Source organism: Schistocerca cancellata, chromosome 7 (genome assembly GCF_023864275.1).
Source record: "Schistocerca cancellata isolate TAMUIC-IGC-003103 chromosome 7, iqSchCanc2.1, whole genome shotgun sequence".
Taxonomy (NCBI): domain Eukaryota; kingdom Metazoa; phylum Arthropoda; class Insecta; order Orthoptera; family Acrididae; genus Schistocerca; species Schistocerca cancellata.
Window position 1 is genome coordinate 344,660,154 of NC_064632.1, and position 26,273 is coordinate 344,686,426.

A 26,273-nucleotide genomic window follows, 5' to 3' on the forward strand; every position below is an offset into this window, starting at 1 on the left:
CATCCACTTCTATTCTTCCTTGAAATTCCGAAGAATGGCAAAAAATGAGTAAGACACATTTAAAACCTGCAAAAAGAGAGAAATTAATCAGTTATTCATTTACTTGCACATTTTTAATCATAATCAAATGCAACCACATTTCTTCTTGGGGTTCAGTATTTTTCAATCTGTTATACATATTACATATAAAGCAGTGTGTGTGTGTGTGTGTGTGTGTGTATGACACAGATCTCCTCCCAAATCTCTGGGTTGATTTCAGCCAAATTTTGCACAGAAACATGAGGCCTCACGAGTATCAAATTTGTGGCGCTTGTAACAGCCTAGCTTCATTTCGAGCAGATATAGGAAATAACGTGTTTTTCCAAGCCCCTGACATCGAGGCTGCTCCACATGACAGGAATGTTCTGTGGGAACAGTACTTGCCTGTCAAGTCAACCTGCTTTGCATGACACCATGCATGTCAGGGGCAAGACTCTGTTTTCTGGTCCCCAACATGTAGGTTGCTCTGAATGAGTGTTGGAGTAGTATCGGCTTGCTTTATTGAACTGTATTGCAGGGGCTCCACATGCCAATTAAATGGCTGGCGACTGTTGAGATGGATAGAGGAGGTGATGGACAGAGTGAGGTGCAGAAAGAAATGGACAGAGAGAGGGCGGGAGGAGAACATGTGCGTGGTAGAAGGTGTAGAGGGGTAATGGGCAGGTGGAAAAGGAAGAGGGGGAGGTAGAGATGAAAAGACAGAGGGAGGGGATGATATGGGCAGAGAAAAGGGGAGGAAGAAATCGTCAGAACCAGGGGGTGGGAGAAATGGGAAGAAGAGAGGGAAGACGAGCTGAAGTGAGTGGGGAGGAACACAGAGAGGTGGGAGGATGAGGTAGACAGACACAAGGAGGGAGAGGCGGATGCAGAGAGAGGGAGGAGGAGGTGTATTCAGTATAATCCATACGCTGGAGAAGCCAAAGTAAAAAGAAGGAAAAAAAGAAAAAAAGAATCGAAATAGGTGCTGGAAATGGATTACAGGGAGTTAGGTGGTCAGAGCCTTAGTAGTAGTTTGTACAGAAACGAATATTCGTTGTGGAAACAGATGACTGGCTTTCGTGAGCCTTCTAAATCACTACTAGAGTGTTTGGAGCTGAGGTAGTAAGTAAATATCTCGGTACGTATACTTTTGCTCTGGCTAGTTCTGTGACACTTGTGGTGTGCGCCGCCTCTTAGCACGCAACATTTTAACAGAGTGCATTTTATTCTGGAGAAAGGAGTCGGTCTCAGATGAAATCTACCTCCACATCTGCATCTACATACTAACAAACATATGGTGCATGGCTGATGATACCTTGTACCACTACTAGCGATTTCCTTTCGTGTTCCACTTGCAAATGGAGCGAAGGCTACACGACCGTCTATATGCTTTCATCGAGTAGGAATTTCTCTTCTCTCGTCTTCGCGGACCTCACCCGGTATCTACTTTCACGGCAATAGAATAGTTCTGCAGTCAACTGCAAATCTCAGTTCTCTAAATTTCCTCATCAGCGTTTCGCGAAAGGAAAGTCGTCTTACCACCAATTATGCGTGTTTGGGCTCACGAAGTATTTCCGTAATACTCGGGTGTTGATCGAACCTACCGGTAACAGATCTAGCAACTCGCCTCTGAACTGTGCTGATGTCTTCCTTTAATCCAACATGGTGGGTATCTCAAACACTCGAGCAGTGCTCAAGAATGGGCCGCGCAAGTGTTCTATACACCGTCTCCTTTGTACATGATCTTATTACCGACCTTAGGTACTCTTTCCATTACATATCGCTTTACAGAATTATGTCTTGATATTTAACCTACGTGACTGTGTCAAGGAGCACACCACTAATACTGGATTGGAATATTACGTGTTTGTTTTTTCCACTCATCTGCATTAAGGTTAGGTGCTTTACATTTTGCTCAAGATGCCATTCCTCACACTCAACGATGTCACTTTCCCGTACACTACAGCGCACAGTAGGCCAGAATCCTGAAGAATTGGCGATAAATACAAAATAAAATTTCGGAGTTAAGAAGTTTCGTTTAATGGCTTGGCTTGAGTAAGCCTGGGACTATTGAACTCCGTTATTAGAAGCTTCCAGCTGTTTCTCTCGAATGCTGAATTTCAGGCCCAACGCGACGTCCACTTGTGAGCCGCGCGCCGTGCTAGGCGATCTGGAAGAGCACTGCGTGGTTCGGATGAAATATTTTTGTTCAGTGAAATCATACCAATTTTTTTCAAATGGACACTATTCCAGAAGGCATGTACATAATCATGAACATTAATTTCATTATTTAATAATTAATTAACAACTGGTTTCTGTTAATTGACTTCTTACAGGAATACAAATAAAGAAGTTGTAAAACGCGAGCGAAAAAGAAGCTAAGTTTTCGGTTCCACGACATTTCGCCTTCTACCTCACCCCCTCCTTAAGTACCCCAACTATTATCTTCACGTATCACTCTTAAAATCCAGCTCCTCGGGCTTTGAACAATTTTTTAAGCGACAGGTACAAATGCCTTTACTTACAACGAGAAAATAGAACTGAAAAGTTTACTAAAACATGAGTCAAACAGATATACGCACATAATCATACAGTTTTTTCTCTATAAAATTGCCGATAAGCTATTAAAAAATACAAACGTAATTTCCTTAATTTTACCAACCGTCCGGCTTTTGGATATTGCGCAGAAATCAACAAACAAGTTAATAAGAGAATAACAACTAAGCTTTGCCCGAAAGTCTTCTCACTTGAAAAATATGAAGAATATTTTCCGGAGACTACTGGCAGAAACTGCTCCCTACATTTCTTCTTTGCAGAAACCATCTCCGAGGAAAGTGCAAACATATTCGTCAGAAGCTGTTGCCCTCTTTGTACCTGCTGCAGACGATTACGAGGAGTCGTAGCTGAGGATGATAAAGAAGATACAAATGTCGGTGAGGAAGAAGATGAAGAAGGAAATGCAGTTGAAACGGAAGAAGCACAAGAGGAATAAGATTAAGAAGACGTACAAAACTTTCAATTTTTGTTACTACTCGTAATATATGTTTTTGTAACAAAGACAGTAATAAAGACTGCTTTGTAATAACGTTTACCATTAAAGTTATAAATGTTCACAGAAAACATTCTTTGTCCATTTCATTAACTCTTTACAGATTTTTTCATTATATTGGATCCGTCATTTTGATTTTTTCTATATTGTTTTTAAAATCGTTATCAGAAAGGCCATACACCCTATTACCCCTTATTGGAGCAGAGTTTGAAATTTTGACCAAGCTTTCAGGATTCTGGCCGACTGTACAATACCATCACCATACAGTCGCAGATTTCTACTCACCATGACCGTCAGATCGTTGATGTATACAGAAAATAAGAGAGGTCCTGTCACACTACATTGCGGCACTCCACACGATACCCTTGTCTCTGATGATGTCTGGCACTCTAGACCAACGTACTGGGTTTTATTAAGAAGTCTTCGAGCCAGTCACATATCTGACAACCTATTCCCCATGTTAGAATCTTCTTTAACAGTCTGCAGTAGGGCATTGTGTCAAACGCTATCCGCAGATATAAGAATATGGAATCTGCCTATTGCTCTCCATCCATGGTTCACAGGAGCTGAGTTTCGTACGAGGGATGCTTTTTGAATCCGTGCTGGTTTGTGGACAGAAGCTTTATTGTCTCAAGGCAGTTTATTATATTCGAACTAAGAACATGGTCAAGAATTTCTGCAGCAAACCGGCGTTAAGGATATTGGTGTGTAATTTACCAGGTTCGTCCTTTTGCCCTTCTTATGTACGGGAGTCACGTGCTCTATTTTCCGGTCACTTGGGACTTTGCGCTGAGCGTGAGATTCGCGATAAATTAATACTAAGTAATGGCTAGTGGCGAAAGAAAAAATATCGAAGAGTACTATCTGTAAAACCTCATTCGAATTTCGTCCGGACCTGGTGACCTGTTTGTTTTCAACTTTTCAGTTGCTTCCCAACGCCAGGTATTTTACATGCCGTTTCATACCCAGTGATGAGGTAAAAGCGAAGCAGATTTTAAAACGTGATCTGTCTGACCACCTCACAAAGGGTTTAAGTTCGTTATTTCACTTAATTTCGGACTGACTGGCTCGAACATTAACCATCGCCTATTCACCTACTTGAGTAAGCTTTACGACTACGTGCCAGAGTATGGTGTGCTGATGGTATTTGGAACCGAAACAGTAAACAAAATAAAAGTGTGACTGTAGAGTGAAGAAAATAATTTGTTCTGATTGTGTTGGTCACTGTTCCAACCGTCTGGAATATGTGGCATTCGCATAAATTGCTATAGTGTTTTAATGTTTCTGATTCACTTCTTTTTCGTTTGACATTATGTTTAAGAGATATTTTAGAGATAATCTTTCGACTGCTTTATAATTTTTTAATCTCTTAAAAATTTTCATTGCCTTTGAAATCCCCATAGGCGATTAGCCAAAACCGTATCATCACAGAAAACGCAGCTCTGTGTCGTAAGAAGAGTTCAAGAGGACATATCTTTTCATGAGAGATTATTCCTCCCAACTAATCAATCAACTTCGCAAGCCTATTTAAGCATCGGTTCACGTTTTGGCTGGGAAAACGTTTCCCACTGAAAAACTTATCAAACAGCCTATGAGTAATTTTCTTTACTTCTGCAGATCAAACAGGTCGAACTTCAGAAAACGAGGCTGAAAAAAAGAGGCGAAAAGATTTCACCCAGCAGCGTAGCTCATTGTCTTACTAAAGAATGATACGGAATACGAGGTGTGACTGGAAAGTTCTAAGAATGGGCTTGTAATTGTACAGTGGTGGTACTTACATGCTACTTTGACGCATCTCCTTCAAAATAGTCCCTTTCTGACTAAACACACCGGCTCCAATGGTGTTTCCACTTTTGGAAACATTTCTGGAAATTTTTTTCCTGTAGTGTGTTAAGGACGCTCTCCTTATTTGCCTGGATGTCTTCAATCGAATCAAATCGCTTTAGAAAACAGGTAGAAGGCCGCAGGGGCCAAATCAGGGGAATATGGCGGTAGTGCAAGGACAAGAATTTTGAATTTGGTCAAAAATTCAACGATGGAGAAGGCGCGATGAGCCGGAGCATTGTCATGGTGTAGCACCCAACTCCTGTCTTTCCACAGTGCAGGCCTTTTCTTCCGCACCTTTTCGCACAAACGCTCAAGAACACATTTGTAGTATTCCTGGTTAAGTGTCTGTCCTCTAGGGGTAAATTCATGATGCACAATACCGGTAGAATCGAAAAAAATCACCAACATTGTCTTCACCTTCGACCGACTTTGCGTGCTTTTTTCGGTCGTGGTGAACCTGGAGTCTTCCACTGCGAAGACTGCACTTTGGTTTCAGGTTCTTATCCATTACCCACGATTCGTCACTTGTAATTACCATATTTAACAAATCTGGATCATTTTTAGTCCGATTAATCAGTTCTTGGCACACTTCAAGTCGGTATTGTCCCTGGTCACTTGACAACACTTTTGGAATGAATTTTGCGGACTCGACGCATGTTCTTATCTTCAGTTAAAATTGACTGAACTGCATAGAAACTTAAATTAAGTTCATCAGCCATCTCCCTAATTGTAAGTCTGCGATCAGAGCGCACTACGTAGCGAACTTTCACATTTTAATTCGTTTTTTGAGATGTAAGGACGGCAGGACTGTGGTTCATCTTCAAATGATTCGCAGCCATTTTTAAATCTGTTGAACCAGACAGAAACATATGACTGGCTCATACAATTATCTCCGAAAGCTGTTTGTAATAGTTTGTAAGTCTCAGAAACTGATTTCCCGGTTTTAAAACAAAATTTCACACAAACTCGTTGCTCCGTTTTTACGTCCATTTTCACGCAGACAGAATCCGGCAACAAGCCCTAACAGACCAACACTCAACCAGTTGCCACAACGAAGTGAATAAAGGAAACGCAGTTTCCTGTCAGAGGGGGTTCAAGGGCAAGGCAATGGTTCACTCCCCACCCTCCGTGTATTGCCCGCCAAACCAGTAAGCAGTAGCGAATCCATTCTTAAAACTTTCCAATCACACCACGTAGCAGCGCCTGTGTTATGAAGAAGTGCGGTGCACTGTTCCTCCGGACGGGTATTTCTTTGGCAATACTAGGTCCTCGACTCCCAATAAATTGTCCTTCCTGGGGGAAATATACGCAATGCGTGAGTGCAGGTTGTGACACATGGACGGCGATATAGAGAAGTTTGGATCTGACAATGATTCGGGCACAGACAACCGAAGATGTTAAGGTGACCGCTTGCGTAAAGCAGGAAATCCGGTTACGATCAGAGCGAGGTGGCGCAGTGGGTAGCACACTGGACTCGCATTCGGGAGGACGACAGCTCAAATCCATCTCCGGCCATGCTGATTTAGGATTCCTGTGATTTCCCTAAATGATTTCAGGCAAATGCCGGGATGGTTCCTTTGAAAGGGCACGGTCGATTTCCTCCCCCATCCTTCCCTAATCCGAGCTTGTGCTCCGTCTCTAATGACCTCCTTGTACACGGGACGTTAAACACTAATCTCTTCCTCCTCCTCTAAATCCGGGTTCGAGTGTTGGTGCGGCACGAACTTTCATTGTCGTCATTATAATACAATATACAGCTGATGGCAGTTCATATTTGCAATTGCTAATACATTTCCTGTGTTACTGAAGAAGGCTGTGTCTCCAGAATCATACTTGACTTTATGTAATGAGAGAGAGAGAGAGAGAGAGAGAGAGAGAGAGAGAGAGGGAGGGAGAAAGAGCGAGAGAGAGAGAGTTAGAGAAAGTCTTTCTTACATTAACAAAGGATTCCCTGGACAGATCGAAGAAGCCGCCAGCCGTAATATGGAGTGGGCGCTGCGCACGCGTCATCATTAGCAGGAGTGACCGCTTCAGAGACACGGGGCACCCCTCGAGTGACGTCACTGTTGAGTAGACCGCCGCGCTGACTTTCTCGCTCTGCGAAAGCATAGCGAACATTTTCTATAACGTGAAAAAATTCATAGCGAAGCGTCATAATTTTAGTTTTATGCATGTTTGAAAATGAAAAGTGATTTATTTGCACTACTGTATTTAACTTTCAGTCTGAATTACTCGACGGAAGTGGATTATGTCTATAGGAACAGCGTAAGGAAATGATAACATCTGTGACACATAAAATTACTCAACACAAAAGCATCTAGCATCAAGCCTGTGACTTCTAATCGGCTATCGGAATCCTGGCATTAACAAAAACTGTGGCTGAAGTTGAAGAGTTCTCGTTCTTACACTTCTGTAACTTTCTTTCGTAGATTGCTTTCCGATATTATATCACGGCCACACTACTGAATTATGATTTAGAAAGATATGGCTATAAAAAAGCTTTTTAGGCCACATTGAAATATGAGAAATACTGGTCTGAGAGAAATGACACTGCTCGACAGCACAATTTCTCATAACTCTCGGAACCTGCTTGGAAGAGGATCCTAGGTGAGCACATCTCTCTTGACGACGACGCAGATAGGCTAAACGTACAGATCTACAGCGTAATGCTGTACTGAAACAAGTGTGTACACGTAATCAGCAAGCAGGCTTCTGTGTTACGCCTCTGCAAGAAACGATGTTAGATTACGCATGTGTCGTGGTACATTCCACTTAAGATATCTCTTGATCTTCCTAGATCTTTGCAGCGACCAATGGAAATGTGCTTATGTACTGTGAGTTTACGAGGCAAGAGTTGAGGTATGAGATGCTTAAGAGTGAGAAGCTTAAGAGAGATGTGAGGTAGTAGCTAACGAACTCAGATAATACGGATGATTAGGTATTTTTGTTGTGTGGATCGACGTGGTGATTGACGTCTGTCATGCACACACAGTTAACAACCACAGTTGACTCTGGAAATAGCAGTTATTCCCGAATCGACACACTGAGTGTGATAGTCGGTCCCTGTATAGCTCCAGCTACGTAGCCATGTAATCGGCTGCTCTCTTCTGATAGCGATGAGAATTTTTGAAGTGTCGCGTCGTGTTCACTCTATGCGTGGGTGCCACTCGGAAAGCCAACTACATTACAATTACGAATAATGATGAACTACTCCACGCAGTAAGCATAAATAAGGGAGCTCGCTTTATAACATGGTTTTTGTTCACAATTCGATCACACTTTCGTATCGCCCACATTTGTTAACATTTCATGGACAATGTCGTCGTTCTTATCTTGCCCAGCAGTCAGAGACAGTCACTGCTTGGAGGTAATCAGGATTCATTTGTGAAGAGGACTCGTAGAACTTTTTACAGATCTGAGTAACACACAACACACACACACACACACACACACACAACGCAAACTCTTGGCTCACAGGTCCGTTTCATAAAACCGATGTTTAAAAAGGTTGAGATGGTTCAAATGGCTCTGAGGACTATGGGATTTAACATCTCAGGTCATCAGTCCCCTAGAACTTAGAACTACTTAAACCTAACTAACCTAAGGACATCACACACATCCATGCCCGAGGCAGGATTCGAACCTGCAACCGTAGCGATCGCGCGGTTCCAGACTGAAACGCCTAGAACCGCTCGGCCACAACGGCCGGCGCAAAAACCGATGTTTACAGTTCTTTGGGTGCTGGTGGCAAGCACAACATCGCCGCGCACTCTACGTTCTACAGACAGCCAAATGAACGAAGCTTTCTGTGGCATCCATCTGACTTAGGTTTTTTTAGTGCCCTTCAACAGTATGATCTGCAGACACTGAAACAATGTTATCTACGAAGCATTCTGACCTCAGTCACTTCTACACGCTACAGAAGGCTGTTGGGACCTGAAAGAACAGGCATTCTAAAACGACAGATGGCACTAAACAGCCTCAACGGCAATCTCACAGATCTTCACAATAAAAACATCACTCTTTTTTTCACAATTGTCTGTGCCAATTGTTATGTGCCTAATGACTTCAGTTTCGTCTTCAGTCGTTTGCTCTCTTCACATTTTTCCACTTTTTTTCTCTCTGGTGCCACTCAACTTTCTATATATTTATTGTTTCCATCGTTTGTGGCATCTTCTTTCCTCGGCGGATATGGTGTATCCCAGTTTTGACGTTTAGCACGTTATTATATTTCTTGGTAGTCCTCATGCTGAGCAGCTTGTCCAAACCATTAAACAGCTGTCACTTCTTTTAATTAGATTGGTTACTTGATCTGTGAGCATTACCTTTGGTATATCTCCCCTTTCTTCCCTTTGTATTGTTGTTCCCCAAAAGCATAGCCGACGATATTCAATTAGAGTGGTCCTTTATAACCTTCATTATTAAACTGTGTAAGGGGTACTGCTGTCGATAGTGGTATTACGTAATCAAATTTTACGCCTTACTTATCGCTATTTCTTTAGAACATTCGAAGCTAAGCACGCCTTGAATATCAGGAGGCGCTACCTCGCTGTTTCGTTTAACGCTCTACTGATCTAAGCGAGAGTAATCGAGGTTCAGATTCAGCGTGGGACGGTCGTATGCAGTCGATTCGCAATAAGAAACATGGGTAGTTTGCAAAAATTGATAAAATATTGAGTCTTGGAATTTTCAGCCGAATGGTAGGGCAATCGGAATTATTAATCGATTTCTTCGCGGAGGATGCGCTACTTAGCTAGTAGCATCCATTGGCGAGCTATATTATTTCTCGAACAGTTATTAAGGGAGCTGCGAACTTTTAAAAGGTGGTAATACAATTGGGAAATCAATGCCGCAGTGTCAAACTTTAGTGTGAAAGCTAACTGATCTTCACTACTAATATGAGCATAGTTCGAGGTAGCCATTGTTAAAAAGTGTTTTACTTACAAACTCAATAAATGTTAGTAAATGAAATGTTATTTTTCAAATCAAACTTTTCATTTATATTGGAGAACTGATGTCCTCAATATTCGTAAAGAAACGAAGGTTGTCGTTTAGGCAACACTGTCAATGTTTCGTACAAAACATGTTCTTTTTTTTAACAATTCCTTACCACGTGTGATAGCCACAAGGAGAAACATTTAAATTAAGAATTACCTAAAATTGTGGGCGATGAAATGTGAACATTGATATGTGTTCCATCATCTCTTTCTGTTGAATGATGGAGAACCATCCTTTCAGTCTATGTGTGTCCTTGAGTTCAGCTACAGCATCCTACAGTTAATGCACCAAACCATCGCATCCGAATTGTATCAAATGGAGCGAAGAACACTGCACGGACATGAGCGTGCTGGTGTGACCCGCGGATGATCTCAATGGCATCCTATTAAAAGCCCGTTGTACGTCTTCGAGAGATATGCTTCCCTTGGACCTTGCTCCGAATTCTCTGCCAGCGGTGGTTGTCCGTTATGGAGCGGGCTGGCTAACGTTGTAAGCATAGAACTGTATCGTTGACTATCGATAGTCGCCTCTCTGCCGAGAGCAGCGTCGTGGCGTAGCTTTCGTGGAGCGTGGGCGGAGTGTCGTGTCGATGCCGTGGCTGCAGCCCATATCTTGCAAGTTATGGTTAAGTAATTGAACATGTTTGCCGCACAAGTTTTGCGTTTAATTTCGGTGTTCACGACGCAGTATCAATGGTTATCCAAAAGACGATGTTTCTAGGTTTAGTGTGTCGTGTCGGGAGAACAACAATCAACCGCGTCGCGACGGTTACGGAAAAATAGTGTGGGCTGGTATGATCCTAACTGCAAGTTCTAAGTGAAAGAAACATATATCGTTTTGACTGGCCGAATATCACGAGCGCAGGTACCTTCTCGTTTGTATATAGTACCCGAAATTTGGCAATTTCCAACAATAATTGCCTATCGAAGTCGCGGGGTCCATACGATATATATCGAACGTGTAACTGTAAGTCGCTGATGCGACTCTGGTGGCGGGTGTTATGAGTATGTTTACGGTGGTCACTACAGCAACAATAAAAGAAGAACGTTACAAAAATACTTGTAATTACAAAGGAGACGACTTACCTTACTCGTCATCGGTGTTGTCGTCATGTGAAAGTTCATGTGATGTGTACGCTACAGGGAAATTCCCTTTTTGCCATAATATGGGTAAACTCTGGCAATATCACGCAAGAATATTGGAAGTGTGTCCATGCGTTAACTTTTCCCTGAAAACGGAAGTTGTGGAAATAGAGGTACTGAAACAAGTACAGTTCGTCTCTTTGTCCTGGACTCCCTTCTCTTTTAATGGAATATTTCACAGATTTCCATAGCCGCTCGATGTTCTGCGTGTGCACACTGTGGTCATGCGAAGACACGAACTCTACAGAGTGGTTGACGAACTCGTGGTCGAATCCTTCAGCTTTCAGTGTCTCGTAGGACTGAAATACGTCTGTAATGACTTTAGTATCAGGCAGTATGAAGTGCTTTATCAGACCCACTAAAGTGACCTTGTCTCTGGACAATACTCTCAAAATGAAACACTTCCGGGACTCTCTTTCTATTCCAACGAATACCCAAATATGATCGATTTCACTCTTTGAATGTCGTCCTCTCTGGTTCTTCCTTCTAGCTATATGAGATTCGTTCACTCCCACAACTTTATTCGGTCCATCAATTGGTACACTGTCATTTGTCAGTACCACATAACACACTTGTCTGCAAAACCCGAAATTGTCACACACGGTATTAGCAGAGAAGTCAGTTTCCGATGCTGTTGCTTGCAAGGTGTAGTCTCGAATCCAGCAAGATAGAAGAATTGCGCTGGTGTGGACGGATAATTTGGAAGAATCGAACCACGTATTCTTCCTGATACTGTCCTCAATGAAACTGTAACGGTATTTCAGGATTGAAGGTCCTCTTATGAAGCTTTACACACTTCGCACCACCACAGTCTACACAGTCCCTCCCTTCCTCGTCTGGTAGTACTCCATATTTGCGACAAAAAGTCAAACAATTTTTTGTGCTGTATAAGCACGGAATCAGATTTTTCCATGTATGAGAATCCGCCGAAGAAACGTCAGGAACACCAGACATCCCACTCATTATTTGGTTTCCCAAGCATCTCACAACTAACTCGCGGAGGTATGTAATTTAGAGCAACTAAAGGAACGACGGAAAACAGATAAAAATTACGATCACAAATAATTGATCATAACACCCGCCACCAGAGTCACACGATCGATTTACAATCGCCCGATCGATACGTATCATTTGGACCCTGCGACTTTGATAGGCAATCATTCTTGGAAATTACCCGAAATTTTATGGAGCATCCGCGTCGCGATTCGGAAACGCGCACGCTCCTGTTATAAGCTGTTGAATGAATTCGTACTGTTGGAAGAACTGTGCCAGTCGTCAACTAATAAAACATCCGTTGGACAGTGATTATTTTGTGTTCAGTGCAACGTGTCTTTGCATTGGATGCCGTAATTTAGACAACAAACGTATACGTCGCAAAGGACACGTACTTGGAGCACAAACACTGATCACGTCCATTGTGGAATAATGTTAGTTGTGAACAGTGCAGCCCCACCCTGTGCTAGTGTTTAACAGAATACAGTGGATTCTATCAGATCAACTTGGTACTGTTGGTGTGAGTGGCTCCTCTTCCAGCTAGACAACAGTTATTACAGGACACATCGTAGCAGGCAGTGCAGAGAGCAGCAGATTAACTGCCGCGGGAATGATCAGGTACGTGGGTTTAGGCACACGGTCGTTAAATACCCAGTTCCGTTCCTGTGTCAAGGGAGTGTTGTACAGTTACCAGTGCTAAAGGCTAGCTTATATTAGTACGGCATATCTACCCCCTTTCCTCCCGAGCGTTTTAAAACGCTTTTCTTTTCACACGCTTAAACCGTACTAGGCACCTGTTTCCAGTTCAAATGGTTCCAACGGCTCTGAGCACCATGGGACTTAACACCTGAGGTCATCAGTCCCCTAGAACTTAGAACTACTTAAACCTAACTAACCTAAGGACATCACACACAACCATGCCCGAGGCAGGATTCGAACCTGCGACCGTAGCGGTTTCGCGGTTTCAGACTGAAGCGCCTAGAACCGCACAGCCACACTGGCCTGCCCTGTTTCCAGTTCAGTCAGTCTCTAGTTACGTGATCTATCCCGGCACGTGTAATATTCTCTTTGTTATTCTCTTCCCATGTTGCCAGTTTAACCGTGGCTGTCCAGTAGCAGCTCACCTCTGTGATGAGGTCGTCTCCGAACCAGCAGTAGACGAAGAGCTGAGCCAGCATGACGGACAGGTAGCAGCCGAACTTGCCGGCCTCTGCCAGGCTCTCAGCACTCTGAAAAGGAAAACAGGCCCACAGCGCAGTGTTAAAGTAGGTTTCTTAGTACACCTGGCTTATTTTCCTCGGCATTTCATGTTGTCTCAGTTCAGACCTCACGGGTTTATAATCAAGGAATGCGCGTTTTCAACTAGCAGCGAGTTGCTCTATCACGTTCTTCATCCAATCTGTTCGCCCCAGGTCCCTCATATGCGCTGTCGCTTTTCTGAAGTCCACTCTGATTTTAGGCTCCGAATTCAAAATTTCGATTTACAATTGTGATGTGAGCAGTGACTGTTTATTGGCAGAAAAAGTACAGGACATCACATAAAAGTAATATTCAAAGGAATTAGTCTGGAATTTGCAAAATGAAGGCACTCAGCTGGCCTGGTTCTAAAAGACCCGTTTCTACAGCGAATGATGTGGAAAACTCTGCTTGCTTTTTGAAGATTAGCAGCTAAAAGAAGTCTCTGTGTCAATGGGGTGTCTTTTGCTAAGTCGAAACGATTGAAGGAAAATCTGTATAAGTGAAATGCACAGACTTATTGGAAATGTCATCGTTCTTGTTAAACAGACGGCGATGTTTATTTAAGAGTGATCCATAATCATTTAGCGTGTAAAGGGGTTTGGAAAGTTATTTTATTCTCCAGATTAGTCGAAAGAATTCGAATGTGTCGCTGAGGACAACGGAAATGGTAGCGGCGTTTAAGAGACTCACCGTGGCAACCTGGAACAGCTGGAAGCAGATGGAGGCCCCGATGGACAGGCTTTGCCCTAACAGCATGCTTCCCAAGCACTCCTCCAGCGACTCAACGTTCCTGGAAACACAGAAGAAGAGGAGGGTGCATTAAGAAATCAAAAAAAGATGGCAGGCCCACAACAACATTACAAAACATAAAGAGGAAGAAAACGCAATTGCAAGAAAATACACTACTAGCTATTAAAATTGGTACACCACGAAGATGACGTGCTACTGACGCAAAATTTAACCGACAGGAAGAAGATGCTGTGATATGCAAGTGATTAGCTTTTCAGAGCATTCACATAAGGTTGGCGCCGGTGGCGACACCTACAACGTGCTGACATGAGGAAAGTTTCTTACCGATTTCTCATACAAAAACAGCAGTTGACCGGCGTTGCCTGGTGAAACGTTGTTGTGATGTCTCGTGTAAGGAGGAGAAATGCGTACCATCACGCATGGCTGTAACGGATCGTGCAGCCACGTCTCCATTCCTGTGTCAACGGATGAGGACGTTTGCAAGACAACAATCATCTGCACGAACAGTTCGACGACGTTTGCAGCAGCATGGACTACCAGGTCGGAGACCATGGCTGCGGTTACCCTTAACGACGAATCACAGACAGGAGCGCGTGCGATGGTGTACTCGACGACGAACCAGGGTGCACGAATGGCAAAACGTCATTTTTTCGGATGAATCCATGTTATGTTTACTGCATGATGATGGTCGCATCCGTGTTTGGCGACATCGCGGTGAACGCACATTGGAAGCGTGTATTCGTCATCGCCATACTGGCGTATCACCCGGCGTGATGGTATGGCGTGCCATTGGTTACACGTCTCGGTCATGTCTTGTTCGCATTGACGGCACTTTGAACAGTGGACGTTACTTTGCAGATGTGTTACGCCCATGGCTCTACCCTTCATTCGATCCGCGCAAAACCCTACATTTCAGCAGGATAATGCACGACCGCATGTGGATATATTTATACGTGTCTTTTCTAGCATTAACACAGCCAGATTTGCACCTGGTGGTCAAAATTGGATCTAATATTTTTCGGTGTAAACTGGTTGCACGTTAATGCATTAGCATAACTACCAATTACCTATTTGACTGTATTGTTTGATTTCGAACAATAGGAGGATACTATTGTGTGTATGGAAAGAAATACACTACTGGCCATTAAAATTGCTACACCAAGAAGAAATACAGATGACAAACGGGTATTCATGGGACAAATACACTCCTGGAAATTGAAATAAGAACACCGTGAATTCATTGTCCCAGGAAGGGGAAACTTTATTGACACATTCCTGGGGTCAGATACATCACATGATCACACTGACAGAACCACAGGCACATAGACACAGGCAACAGAGCATGCACAATGTCGGCACTAGTACACTGTATATCCACCTTTCGCAGCAATGCAGGCTGCTATTCTCCCATGGAGACGATCGTAGAGATGCTGGCTGTAGTCCTGTGGAACGGCTTGCCATGCCATTTCCACCTGGCGCCTCAGTTGGACCAGCGTTCGTGCTGGACGTGCAGACCGCGTGAGACGACGCTTCATCCAGTCCCAAACATGCTCAATGGGGGACAGATCCGGAGATCTTGCTGGCCAGGGTAGTTGACTTACACCTTCTAGAGCACGTTGGGTGGCACGGGATACATGCGGACGTGCATTGTCCTGTTGGAACAGCAAGTTCCCTTGCCGGTCTAGGAATGGGTTCGATGACGGTTTGGATGTACCGTGCACTATTCAGTGTCCCCTCGACGATCACCAGTGGTGTACGGCCAGTGTAGGAGATCGCTCCACACACCATGATGCCGGGTGTTGGCCCTGTGTGCCTCGGTCGTATGCAGTCCTGATTGTGGCGCTCACCTGCACGGCGCCAAACACGCATACGACCATCATTGGCAACAAGGCAGAAGCGACTCTCATCGCTGAAGACGACACGTCTCCATTCGTCCTCCATTCACGCCTGTCGCGACACCACTGGAGGCGGGCTGCACGATGTTGGGCCGTGAGCGGAAGATGGCCTAACGGTGTACGGGACCGTAGCCCAGCTTCATGGAGACGGTTGCGAATGGTCTTCGCCGATACCCCAGGAGCAACAGTGTCCCTAATTTGCTGGGAAGTGGCGGTGCGGTCCCCTACGGCACTGCGTAGGATCCTACGGTCTTGGCGTGCATCCGTGCGTCGCTGCGGTCCGGTCCCAGGTCGACGGGCACGTGCACCTTCCGCCGACCACTGGCGACAACATCGATGTACTGTGGAGACCTCACGCCCCACGTGTTGAGCAATTCGGCGGTACGTCCACCCGGCCTCCCGCATGCCCACTATACGCCCTCGCTCAAAGTCCGTCAACTGCACATACGGTTCACGTCCACGCTGTCGCGGCATGCTACCAGTGTTAAAGACTGCGATGGAGCTCCGTATGCCACGGCAAACTGGCTGACAATGACGGCGGCGGTGCACAAATGCTGCGCAGCTAGCGCCATTCGACGGCCAACACCGCGGTTCCTGGTGTGTCCGCTGTGCCGTGCGTGTGATCATTGCTTGTACAGCCCTCTCGCAGTGTCCGGAGCAAGTATGGTGGGTCTGACACACCGGTGTCAATGTGTTCTTTTTTCCATTTCCAGGAGTGTATATTATACTAGAAATGACATGTGGTTACATTTTCACCCAATTTTGGCGCATAGATCCTGAGAAATCAGTACCCAGAACAACCACCTCTGTCCGCAATAACGGCCTTGATACGCCTGGGCATTGAGTGAAACAGGGCTTGGATTGCGTGTTCAGGTACAGCTGCCCATGCAGATTCAACACGATACCACAGTTCATCAAGAGTAGTAACTGGCGTTTTGTGACGAGCCAGTTGCTCGGCCACCATTGACCAGACGTTTTCAATTGGTGAGATATCTGGAGTATGTGCTGGCAAGGGCAGCAGTCAAACATTTTCTGTGTCCAGAAAGGCCCGTGCAGGACCTGCAACATGCGGTCGTACATTATCCTGCTGAAATGTAGGGTTTCGCAGGGATCGAATGAAGGGTAGAGCCACGGGTCGTAACACATCTGAAATGTAACGTCCACTGTTGAAAGTGCCGTCAATGCGAACAAGAGGTGACCGAAACGTGTATGGCACCTCATACCATCACGCCGGGTGATACGCCAGTATAGCGATGACGAATACACGCTCCCAATGTGCGTTCACCGCAATGTCGCCAAACGCGGATGCGACCATCACGATGCTGTAAACAGAACCTGGATTCATCCGAAAAAATGACGTTTTGCCATTCGTCCACCCAGGTTCGTCGTTGAGTACACCATCGCAGGCGATCCTGTCTGTGATGCAGCGTCAAGGGTAACCGCAGCCATGGTCTCCGAGCTGATAGTCCATGCTGCTGCAAACGTTGTCGAACTGTTCGTGCAGATGATTGTTGTCTTGCAAACGTCCTCATCCGTTGACACAGGAATCGAGACGTGGCTGCACGATCCGTTACAGCCATGTGGATAAGATGCCTGTCATCTCGACTGCTAGTGATACGAGGCCGTTGGGATCCAGCACGGCGTTCCGTATTACCCTCCTGAACCCACCGATTCCATATTCTGCTAGCAGTCGTAGTATCTCGACCAACGCGAGCAGCAATGTCGCGATACGATAAACCACAATCGCGTCAGGCTACACTCTGACCTTTATCAAAGTCGGAAACATTTCTACTCCTTACACGAGGTATCACATCAATGTTTCACCAGGCAACGCCGGTCAACTGCTGTTTTTGTATGAGAAATCGGTTGGAAACTTTCCTCATATCGGCACGTTGTAGGTGTCGCCACCGGCGCCAACCTTGTGGGGTTGAGTTGTGTGGGGGAAGAGACCAAACAGCGAGGTCATCAGTCTCATCGCATTAGGGAAGGACGGGGAAGGAAGTCGGCCGTGCCCTTTCAAAGGAACCATCCCGGCATTTGCCTAGAGCGATTTAGGGAAATCACGGAAAACCTAAATCAGGATGGCTGGACGCGGGATTGAACACCAACCTTGTATGAATGCTCTGAAAAGCTAATCATTTGCATATCACAGCATCTTCTTCCTGTCGGTTAAATTTCGCGTCTGTCGCACGTCATCTTCGTGCTGTAGCAATTTTAATGGCCAGTAGTGTATAACCAGCTGGTTGTTTGCAGAATTGAGCCAGACACTGTGGCTGTTGTGCTTTCCTGTCTCTGCTCTTCTTTAACGTTTTTAGGATTTTGGTTGCGTTATTCCAGATCACAATTCCGGAGGCATACTCTAGATTTAACACTACTAGAAATCCATTATTTTACTACTGCACCATTCAAACTTGTGTTCTTACCTGATGATAGCTTGGTGGTGGCGAATGATGCTCCGCAGACGATGACGTAAATGATTGCTTTTGACATGTGTTGGCGACTTCATGGTCTGACTGGAGTACGCGACAGGCAACAACTCGCGACCTCCCTCGTCTGCCAGAGTACGGATGTTGCCGGACAGCACACTCAGCTGCTGGCGCAGCTGGGCCATGAGGCTGACGTTGTAGGAGTCGAATACCATGGTGATTACGGCAACGTGCATTGTTATGCAGAAGCAGAAGAGCCACGTGGCGGCGAAGGCAAGTGGCTGGTCGACGCTGTAGGGCAGCGCCATGTAGAAGGGCAGCCCCTCGCTGCACACGCCGTAGCGCACCAGCGGGAACACGTCCCAGCCGATGCCGGCCACCGCGCCAAACGACAGGTAGGCGAGCACGAATCGCCGCAGCGAGCGACCGCGCATGCTCAGCAACGCAGCATCGCGTCGTGTCACGAACTCTACAAAGTCGCTGCCCATCTGTCCACGGAGAACATGAGAAAAATTTAGAGTCAGTACTGTGCGGGGGATTCATCACTAAAACCATTCTGTTGCAACTGCGTTTACTATCCGAAAGCTGAAAAAAAGAGAGTTTAATGAATTGTAATGCCACACCCTCAAGAGCTGTCAATAAAAAGTCAAGTAACACACTCAAGGAACTGCAGCACACAAAGTTAAAGATTTAACTCAGAAACATCTGTAATTCATGAATGCACAAATTTGCATATCATTTTAATGTATGGTGTGAAGCCGGCTGAGAAATGATAAACAGATAATAGTGATACATACACAACTGGCCATTAAAATTGCTATACCAAAAAGAAATGCAGATGATAAACGGGTATTCATTGGACAAATATATTATACTAGAACTGACATGTGATTACATTTTCACGCAAATTGGTTGCATAGATCCTGAGAAATCTGAACCCAGAACAACCACCTCTGGCCGCAACAACGGCCTTGATACGCCTGGGCATTGAGTCAAACAGAGCTTGGATGGCGTGTACAGGTTCAGCTGCCCATGCAGCTTCAAAGCGATACCAGTAGTGACTGGCGTATTGTGACGAGCCAGTTGTTCGGCCACCATTGACCAGACGTTTTCAGTTCGTGAGGGATCTGGAGAATTTGCTGGCCAGGGCAGCAGTCGAACATTTTCTGTATCCAGAAAGGCCCGTACAGGACCTGCAACATGCGGTCGTGCTTTATCCTACTGAAATGTAGGGTTTCGTAGGGATCGAATGAAGGGCATAGCCACGGGTCGTAACACATCTGAAGTGTAACGTTCACTGTTCAAAATGCCGTCAATGCGAACAAGAGGTGACCGAGACATGTAACCAATGGGCACCCCATACCATCACGCCGGGTGGTACACCAGTATGGCGATGACGAATACAGGCTTCAAATGTGCTTTTACCGCGATGTCACCAGACACGGATGCGACCATTATGATGCTGTAAACAGAACCTGGATTCATCCGTAAAAATTACGTTTTGCCAGTCGTGCACCCAGGTTCGTCGCTGAGTACATCATCAGAGGCGCTCCTGACTGTGATGCAGCGTCAAGGGTAACCGCAGCCGTGGTCTCCGAGCTGATAGTCCATCCTGCTGCAAACGTCGTCGAACTGTTAGTGCAGATGGTTGTTGTCTTGCAAACGTCCCCATCTGTTGACTAAGGGATCGAGACGTGGCTGCACGATCCGTTCCAGCCATGCGGATAAGATGCCTGGCATCTCGACTGCTAGTGATACGAGGCCGTTGGGATCCAGCACGGCGTTCCGTATTACCCTCCTGAACCCACCGATTCCATATTCTGCTAACAGCCATGGATCTCAACCAACGCGAGCAGCAATGTTGCAATACGATAAACCGCAATCGCGATAGGCTATAATCCGACCTTTATCAAAGTGGGAAACGTGATGGTACGCATTTCTCCTCCTTACACGAGGCATCACAACAACGTTTCACCAGGCAACGCCGGTCAACTGCTGTTTGTGTATGAGAAATCGGTTGGAAACTTTCTTTATGTCAGCTCGTTGTAGGTCTCGCCACCGGCGCTAACCTTGTGTGAATGTTCTGAAAAGCTAATCATTTGCATATCACAGCATCTTCTTCCTTTGGGTTAAATTTCGCGTCTTTAGCACGTCATGTTCGTGGTGTAGCAATTTTAATATCCAGTAGTGTAGATAGAATGATATTTTCCTTGATTTTTTAGGTTGAAACCTAATTGTATTAGAAAGTTACTGCTTATCATCAACATGGTGATAGCCATTAGAACAGTCTTTGTAGGAACTTGAAAACTTTCACACGAGGGACATATCTGCCAGGTGGAGATGGTATTAAGTGCTGAAAATCCCTGTAAATTTAACATCCCAGAGCGGTCCTACCACAACTGCTTCAAAGGAATCAGTTACATTGGCCTTGAAGAAGTTGTATGAACTTCGTCTGTAAACTGCTTTCCTTGCGGCCAAAGTTCGAAAAAGCACCCAAAGCAAACAGTCACTCTCAATTTTTGGGCCACCTCAAGGAAGTGAACGTGTGTTTTACGATAGGTACAGTCAGCCACCGTGTGACATCAACCAACCATCTTCTTGTAATGTTGTTGAGTGCTGAAGAATTACAAGTTTAGGGAAGGATGCTGATTTTCAATGAGCAGAGTGTTTAAAGTTCTTGTTGCTCACTCCTTGTGATAACTTGTTCCTAAAAGTAAAAACAGTTGGAGGCAATGTTTGGACTAATTGGATTTTTATGAATTTTGTTACTGATCAATCTGTTTACAACCCGAGTTTGAGTAATTTGTTGAAGAAAAGCATCATGTGGAATTGGAATAAAGAACGTAATGACACCTTCCAAAACTGAGAAGTGAAATAATTAACAGAAATTTACTGTAACATCCCTACTTCACTTTATCAATTTTCCATGAGTACAGATTCAAGTTTTTGTGATCTGGGATTGGTGTGTTTCAGTTAGTAGAAACAGACCAAGGATTAATTAATTAAACAATTTCCTTTGCCAGTAGAGATTTGAATGAACATGAGGAACAGTATTATATATAATACTTAGAAGCACTGGCAATAGTATATGAATTTCAAAAATCTGAGTGGTATTCGTTGGGACATAAAACAATAGTGTACTCTGTTCATAAAGCTTTCAGTTTCTTGCAACAATGTAGACTGAAATATCCAAGACTGGATAGGTGGGCTTTGTTTTTATATGATTTGATACTGAGATAAGATACATAAGAGGTAAAGACCACAAAACAGCAGATGCTTTAACCAAAATGTCTGTTCGATATAGGGGAGGGGATAAATAGGGTGCAAGCAGGTTCAGGTAAGATTCTTTTATTTAGAGGAAGTGAAAGGTGAATGACTCATTAGGAATATTTGTGGATACTCTTGGGAATAGAATGAGAATGTCAGTTAGGACAAATTAAACAAGTATTAGAAGACTGATGATTTTCCAAAAATAAAACAGTGTTACATAATTCACAAGAGGTTGTAGTTAGGAGAAAATCATTATATATTCGGATTTGGAAGTTTTATTTTCCAAAACAGCATATTGATACATTAACTGACTACTTACATGATATATATGGGTATTATGGGATTAGAAAAATAGTTGGAAAATTATAGGAAGCAGTAATATTTAACAACAAGCTGTAGCATCCATTGGTCTAGCAGCACAATCACGCTGGAGACTGGAGAAGGTCCTTCCAGTCAGCTAACATGTAAATGCCTAAATGGAAGTCTGAAAGAAATAATCAAACAAAGACAAGATTTGAATAGCTAAAATCTTTAATTGCTCACCTGCGTGAAAGTGCACTACTCCTAGTATGCAAAATCCCATGGAGGGAGATACGCAGTTTAGTATGACCGCGAGCAGAGCCAGAGCGAAGTCCAGTCCCTGGGCCTGACCTACGCACACGTCACTCTTGGACTGCTGCTTATAATGAACTCTCCTGCGGCCTACTCTGCCCCCACCTTTTATCTGTGAGGCAGACTGCGTCGTTTCTTCCATGTTCGCGCTTCCGGCCACCGCCCTTTGGGGCCTTGTAATGTGACCATATATGGTCCCCACTAACACCTTGGCGCCCCTCGCGGTTTCGGCAGTTGAGCTCACGCGCTACCTCGTGAGTCCCCGTAACAATGCTGGCCAACGCCCAAGCCACTACCCTACCTGTAATGTCGTCTCTGTACTCCGAGAACTTTCTGGATAAACTTATACTTAGTGACTTCTGTTCGTTGCATTTTCTAAGTATGCGACGAAGCTGAGTACCCAGTTTTACCCAGGTAGGTATTTATTTCAGTTCTAGTAGTCTGTTCCTCCACCCCCCCTCTCTCTGCTCAATTCCACTACTCCTCTCTATCCATTTCTTCTTCGACTTCTCTCTGTCCATCTTCTCCATCCTCCACACTCTGTCAATCTCCTTGTGCTACTCCTATGTCCATCCCCTCCTCTCCCTCTCTCAAAGATATCATTTTGTTGGTGAATTCAGAGGCATATATGCATATTGTTTGCTAAATGTGTTGTTAGTAGAGTTAGTAGCAAAGAAGTAATAAATTTTGAGGTAATGACGTGATGATTGATGCGACAGTTTTACTGTATGAACAACGATAATGCAGTAAGCGATGAATTTTTTCCCTTTCATTATTTGATATGAGTTGTAAGTGAGAAAAAGCTTCTTGAAAGTTTGAAATTATGTGTAAAGATCGTTGCAAGTCACTAACTGCTCTCGTTCTCAAATACTAGATAGTGCACAAAGTAGCTATACATCATGCAACTTGAATGTTGTGCAACAAATAATAGGGAAATATGAATTAAACATATTGAAGATTGTATAAATACTGTGCTCATTAGTTTGAATCATACCACATAACACATATCAACCAAGAAAAGCATTTTCACAAATGTGATTAAGTTCAAATGTCAAACAGCAAATAGCTCTTTCAAAAAGTAAATATTTTTCTGTAATTTATATGATATTCTTCAACTCAGTAAGTTCCATCTACTACACACTTCCTAACGTAGCCTTTGTTCTCCCTCAGTGTTCGAGCTACCTCATTACCGAATTTAATTGAAATTAGCTCAGCGTTTTAGCAATAATAAATTTAGAAAACGTGCATTGTGCGGCAGTTTCCCACACATTTCAGCGTTTATGTTATAAATGCTGAAGTATGCTTCATACAGTGATATAATTTTGCAAGTACCTTCAGTAGTACATGCAAAAACTGTCTGGAAAATGTGTCACAAATACAGTACAGAGATAAGTCATCATGCCTGATACGGAAATGAGCAGCAAAAATGTAGTAAGCTATAAAATTTTTCCTTTTAGCATCATGTTGGAGTTCTCAACAAGAAAAGGTTCTGTTAAGGATTGAAATTATGTATAAAGTTTGTTGCAAGCCACTAAGTTCTTTCATTCTCAGTAGGCTAGAATGAGGGTCGGCATGGTCGTAATATCATCTATATTTTATTGCAGATCTAGATTCCAGCTAACAGAATATAGCTTTGGTATGTAAAACACATATCAGTCAAACCGACAGCACTTTGACTGATGCTTGTATATGTGAAACTTATAATGTAATATGTGCTGTTATAAATATGCTGAGTCTACATGACTATCTGTAATGCACTGATGATAGCTGTTGCTGTTGATCTGCAATAAAATGTAGGCAATGTTACGACTGGTACTGACATTGTTTCTGTCCAGATTTATCTAAATTGTTTGAACAAAATAAATTGTAAAACTTTTCTGCTGAGTGTGTGATTAATCGCTTACCTCTCCTGAATCCTTGCATCCTTATAATTTCAGTTATGCAAATTATAATAATTACATGAAGTGAGAAGTTACTTTAGATCAAAGGTTTCCAAACCATACAAAACGTAACTGCGAGACAAATAGATATCATGGCTCCTTCAAATGACTATGCATAACCGATGGGAATTCGACAGACCGTTTCATGCAGTATCTGTATGAGCACAGCACTGTAAGGACTCACAGATTCAAATGGCTGTTATGCACACACTGGGCATTATGGTCATCTCTCCTGCTCAACTGAGAATGCTATTTATACATTCACCCACCAAACAGTACAAGCCTTAAGTAATAAAATATCGCCAGTTGCTATTTTTGTCATCATTTCAAGGCATTTGATTGTGTAAATCATGTTACTCTCTTGGAAAAACTCAAATTTTATGCAACTGATGGCTCTACACACAACTAGTTTGAATCATAACAAACATAACACAAAAGATTGTGCTGAATAATTTAAACGATGTTGGAAATGTACAAAATTTTAGTGACTGGTAAGAATCACAATGGGAGTCCCACAGGGTTCAATTTTGGGTCCACTCCTGTTCTTTATATATGTCAATGACCTTACACTTAACATTCAACAACAGAATTGGTATTTTTTGCAGATAATACTAGTGTTATAATGAATCCTATTAGAGAGAAAGGAAGGGAGAAGAAGATAAATAATATTTTATTAAGAATCATAAAGCGATTCTCAGAAAATGAACTCAAATAAATTTTGAAGAAAAATTACAACAAATACAGTCACACCAATAATTGATGAAGCACATGAGCAGGAATCATTAAATAGAATACCATGCTCCAATTTTTGGATGTACATATTGATGAAAACTTGAAGAATTTTACTGAGCTTCTCAGAAAATTAAGTTCAGCTATTTTTGCTCTTTGTATAACTATCGATACTAGAAACAAACGAATCAACTTTCTGATATATTTTGCAATTTCCTCTCAATAATGTCTTATGCAATAATTTTCTGGGTAATTCATCACTTAGAAAGAAAGTACTGATTGTACAAAAGCGAGCAGTAAGAATAATATATGGTGTTCACCCATTGATGTCATGTAGGTACCTCTTCAAGGAGCTAGGCATTTTAACTGTGCCGTGACAGAACATTTGTTCGCTAATGAAACTCGTCCATCACAATTTGAGAAGAACGAGTATGCCCATACATACAAGAATAAAGGGAATATTACTGTATTAGCCATTATTAAAGCTTTCAGTGGTTCTCTCCTGGACATCACCTTCTATTCCACTGACGAATTTCTACTTAAAAACTGGTAACCAATAAAAAGGAAAAAACCGTGTTTTTAAACATAGTTGGACTAAAGTAGTAAAGTGTCCATTAATGCTAATAGTAATCATGTATTCATATCCTGTAAACTTACTCGTTCCACATCATTTAGATAAAATAATAGTTCAAATGGTCTATGGAACATGTAAATAATTAACTGATGTAAAAAAAATATCTGAAGTGAAGAAACTTATAAGCTCTCCTTGCCACACTGAGGTCACTAGCAAGGTTTGATTAGTCTCAGAACTACACGGTATTAGCGTGATGTCTTGTGATGGTGACTAATTTTTTGTTCATGTCATTATAAAGCAGACAATGGTTATCATTGTACACCAACGTAGGATGTGAATATAACATAACTTATTTTAGTTCTAACTTCATTGGCTACAAGGGTGAAATAAAATAGAAATACAACAAAGTGAGATTACTGATAACGGGATGCCTAGCGCTGGCGGAGGTGTTTGTCGAACAGACCTGTAGCACCATAGCGTGGAAGCGTCGCTCTCGCACAGCGACGTGTGTGAGGCGGAGCAGCCAGATGAAGGAAGTGTTGAAGAAGCAGAGCGCGCGGGTGAAGCGGTCCAGGTCTGCCGTGCCTTCCAGCACGATGACCGCAGCGTGGGAGCTGAGGAACAGCACCACAGCAGCCATCACTAAGGCTTTGCGGGCGTAGAAGGCGCGGCTGGACCACAGGCCGGCTCGCGGGTGGCGCAGCGTGCCCGCCCAGTGAAGCAGCCGCAGCAGGTACTCCAGGTCGCCGCCGCTGCCCTCTGAAGCTGTCCCTGCGGACTCCATGCGGCCGCGCGTGCACACACGCTGCAT

The 26,273-nt window shown here is 43.7% G+C and overlaps 1 protein-coding gene across 1 annotated transcript; it reads right to left on the reverse strand.

Annotated features, from left to right (window-relative positions):
* Positions 1 to 9: 9 nt before the first annotated feature.
* Positions 10 to 26,273, reverse strand: LOC126092762 (odorant receptor Or2-like). Its single transcript, XM_049908489.1, has 6 exons — positions 25,926 to 26,273; positions 18,335 to 18,825; positions 13,957 to 14,056; positions 13,152 to 13,256; positions 6,830 to 6,991; positions 10 to 66 (listed from the first exon to the last, which is right to left on the reverse strand). The coding sequence occupies exons 1-6, from the start codon at positions 26,271 to 26,273 to the stop codon at positions 10 to 12; spliced, it is 1,263 nt and encodes a 420-aa protein (XP_049764446.1).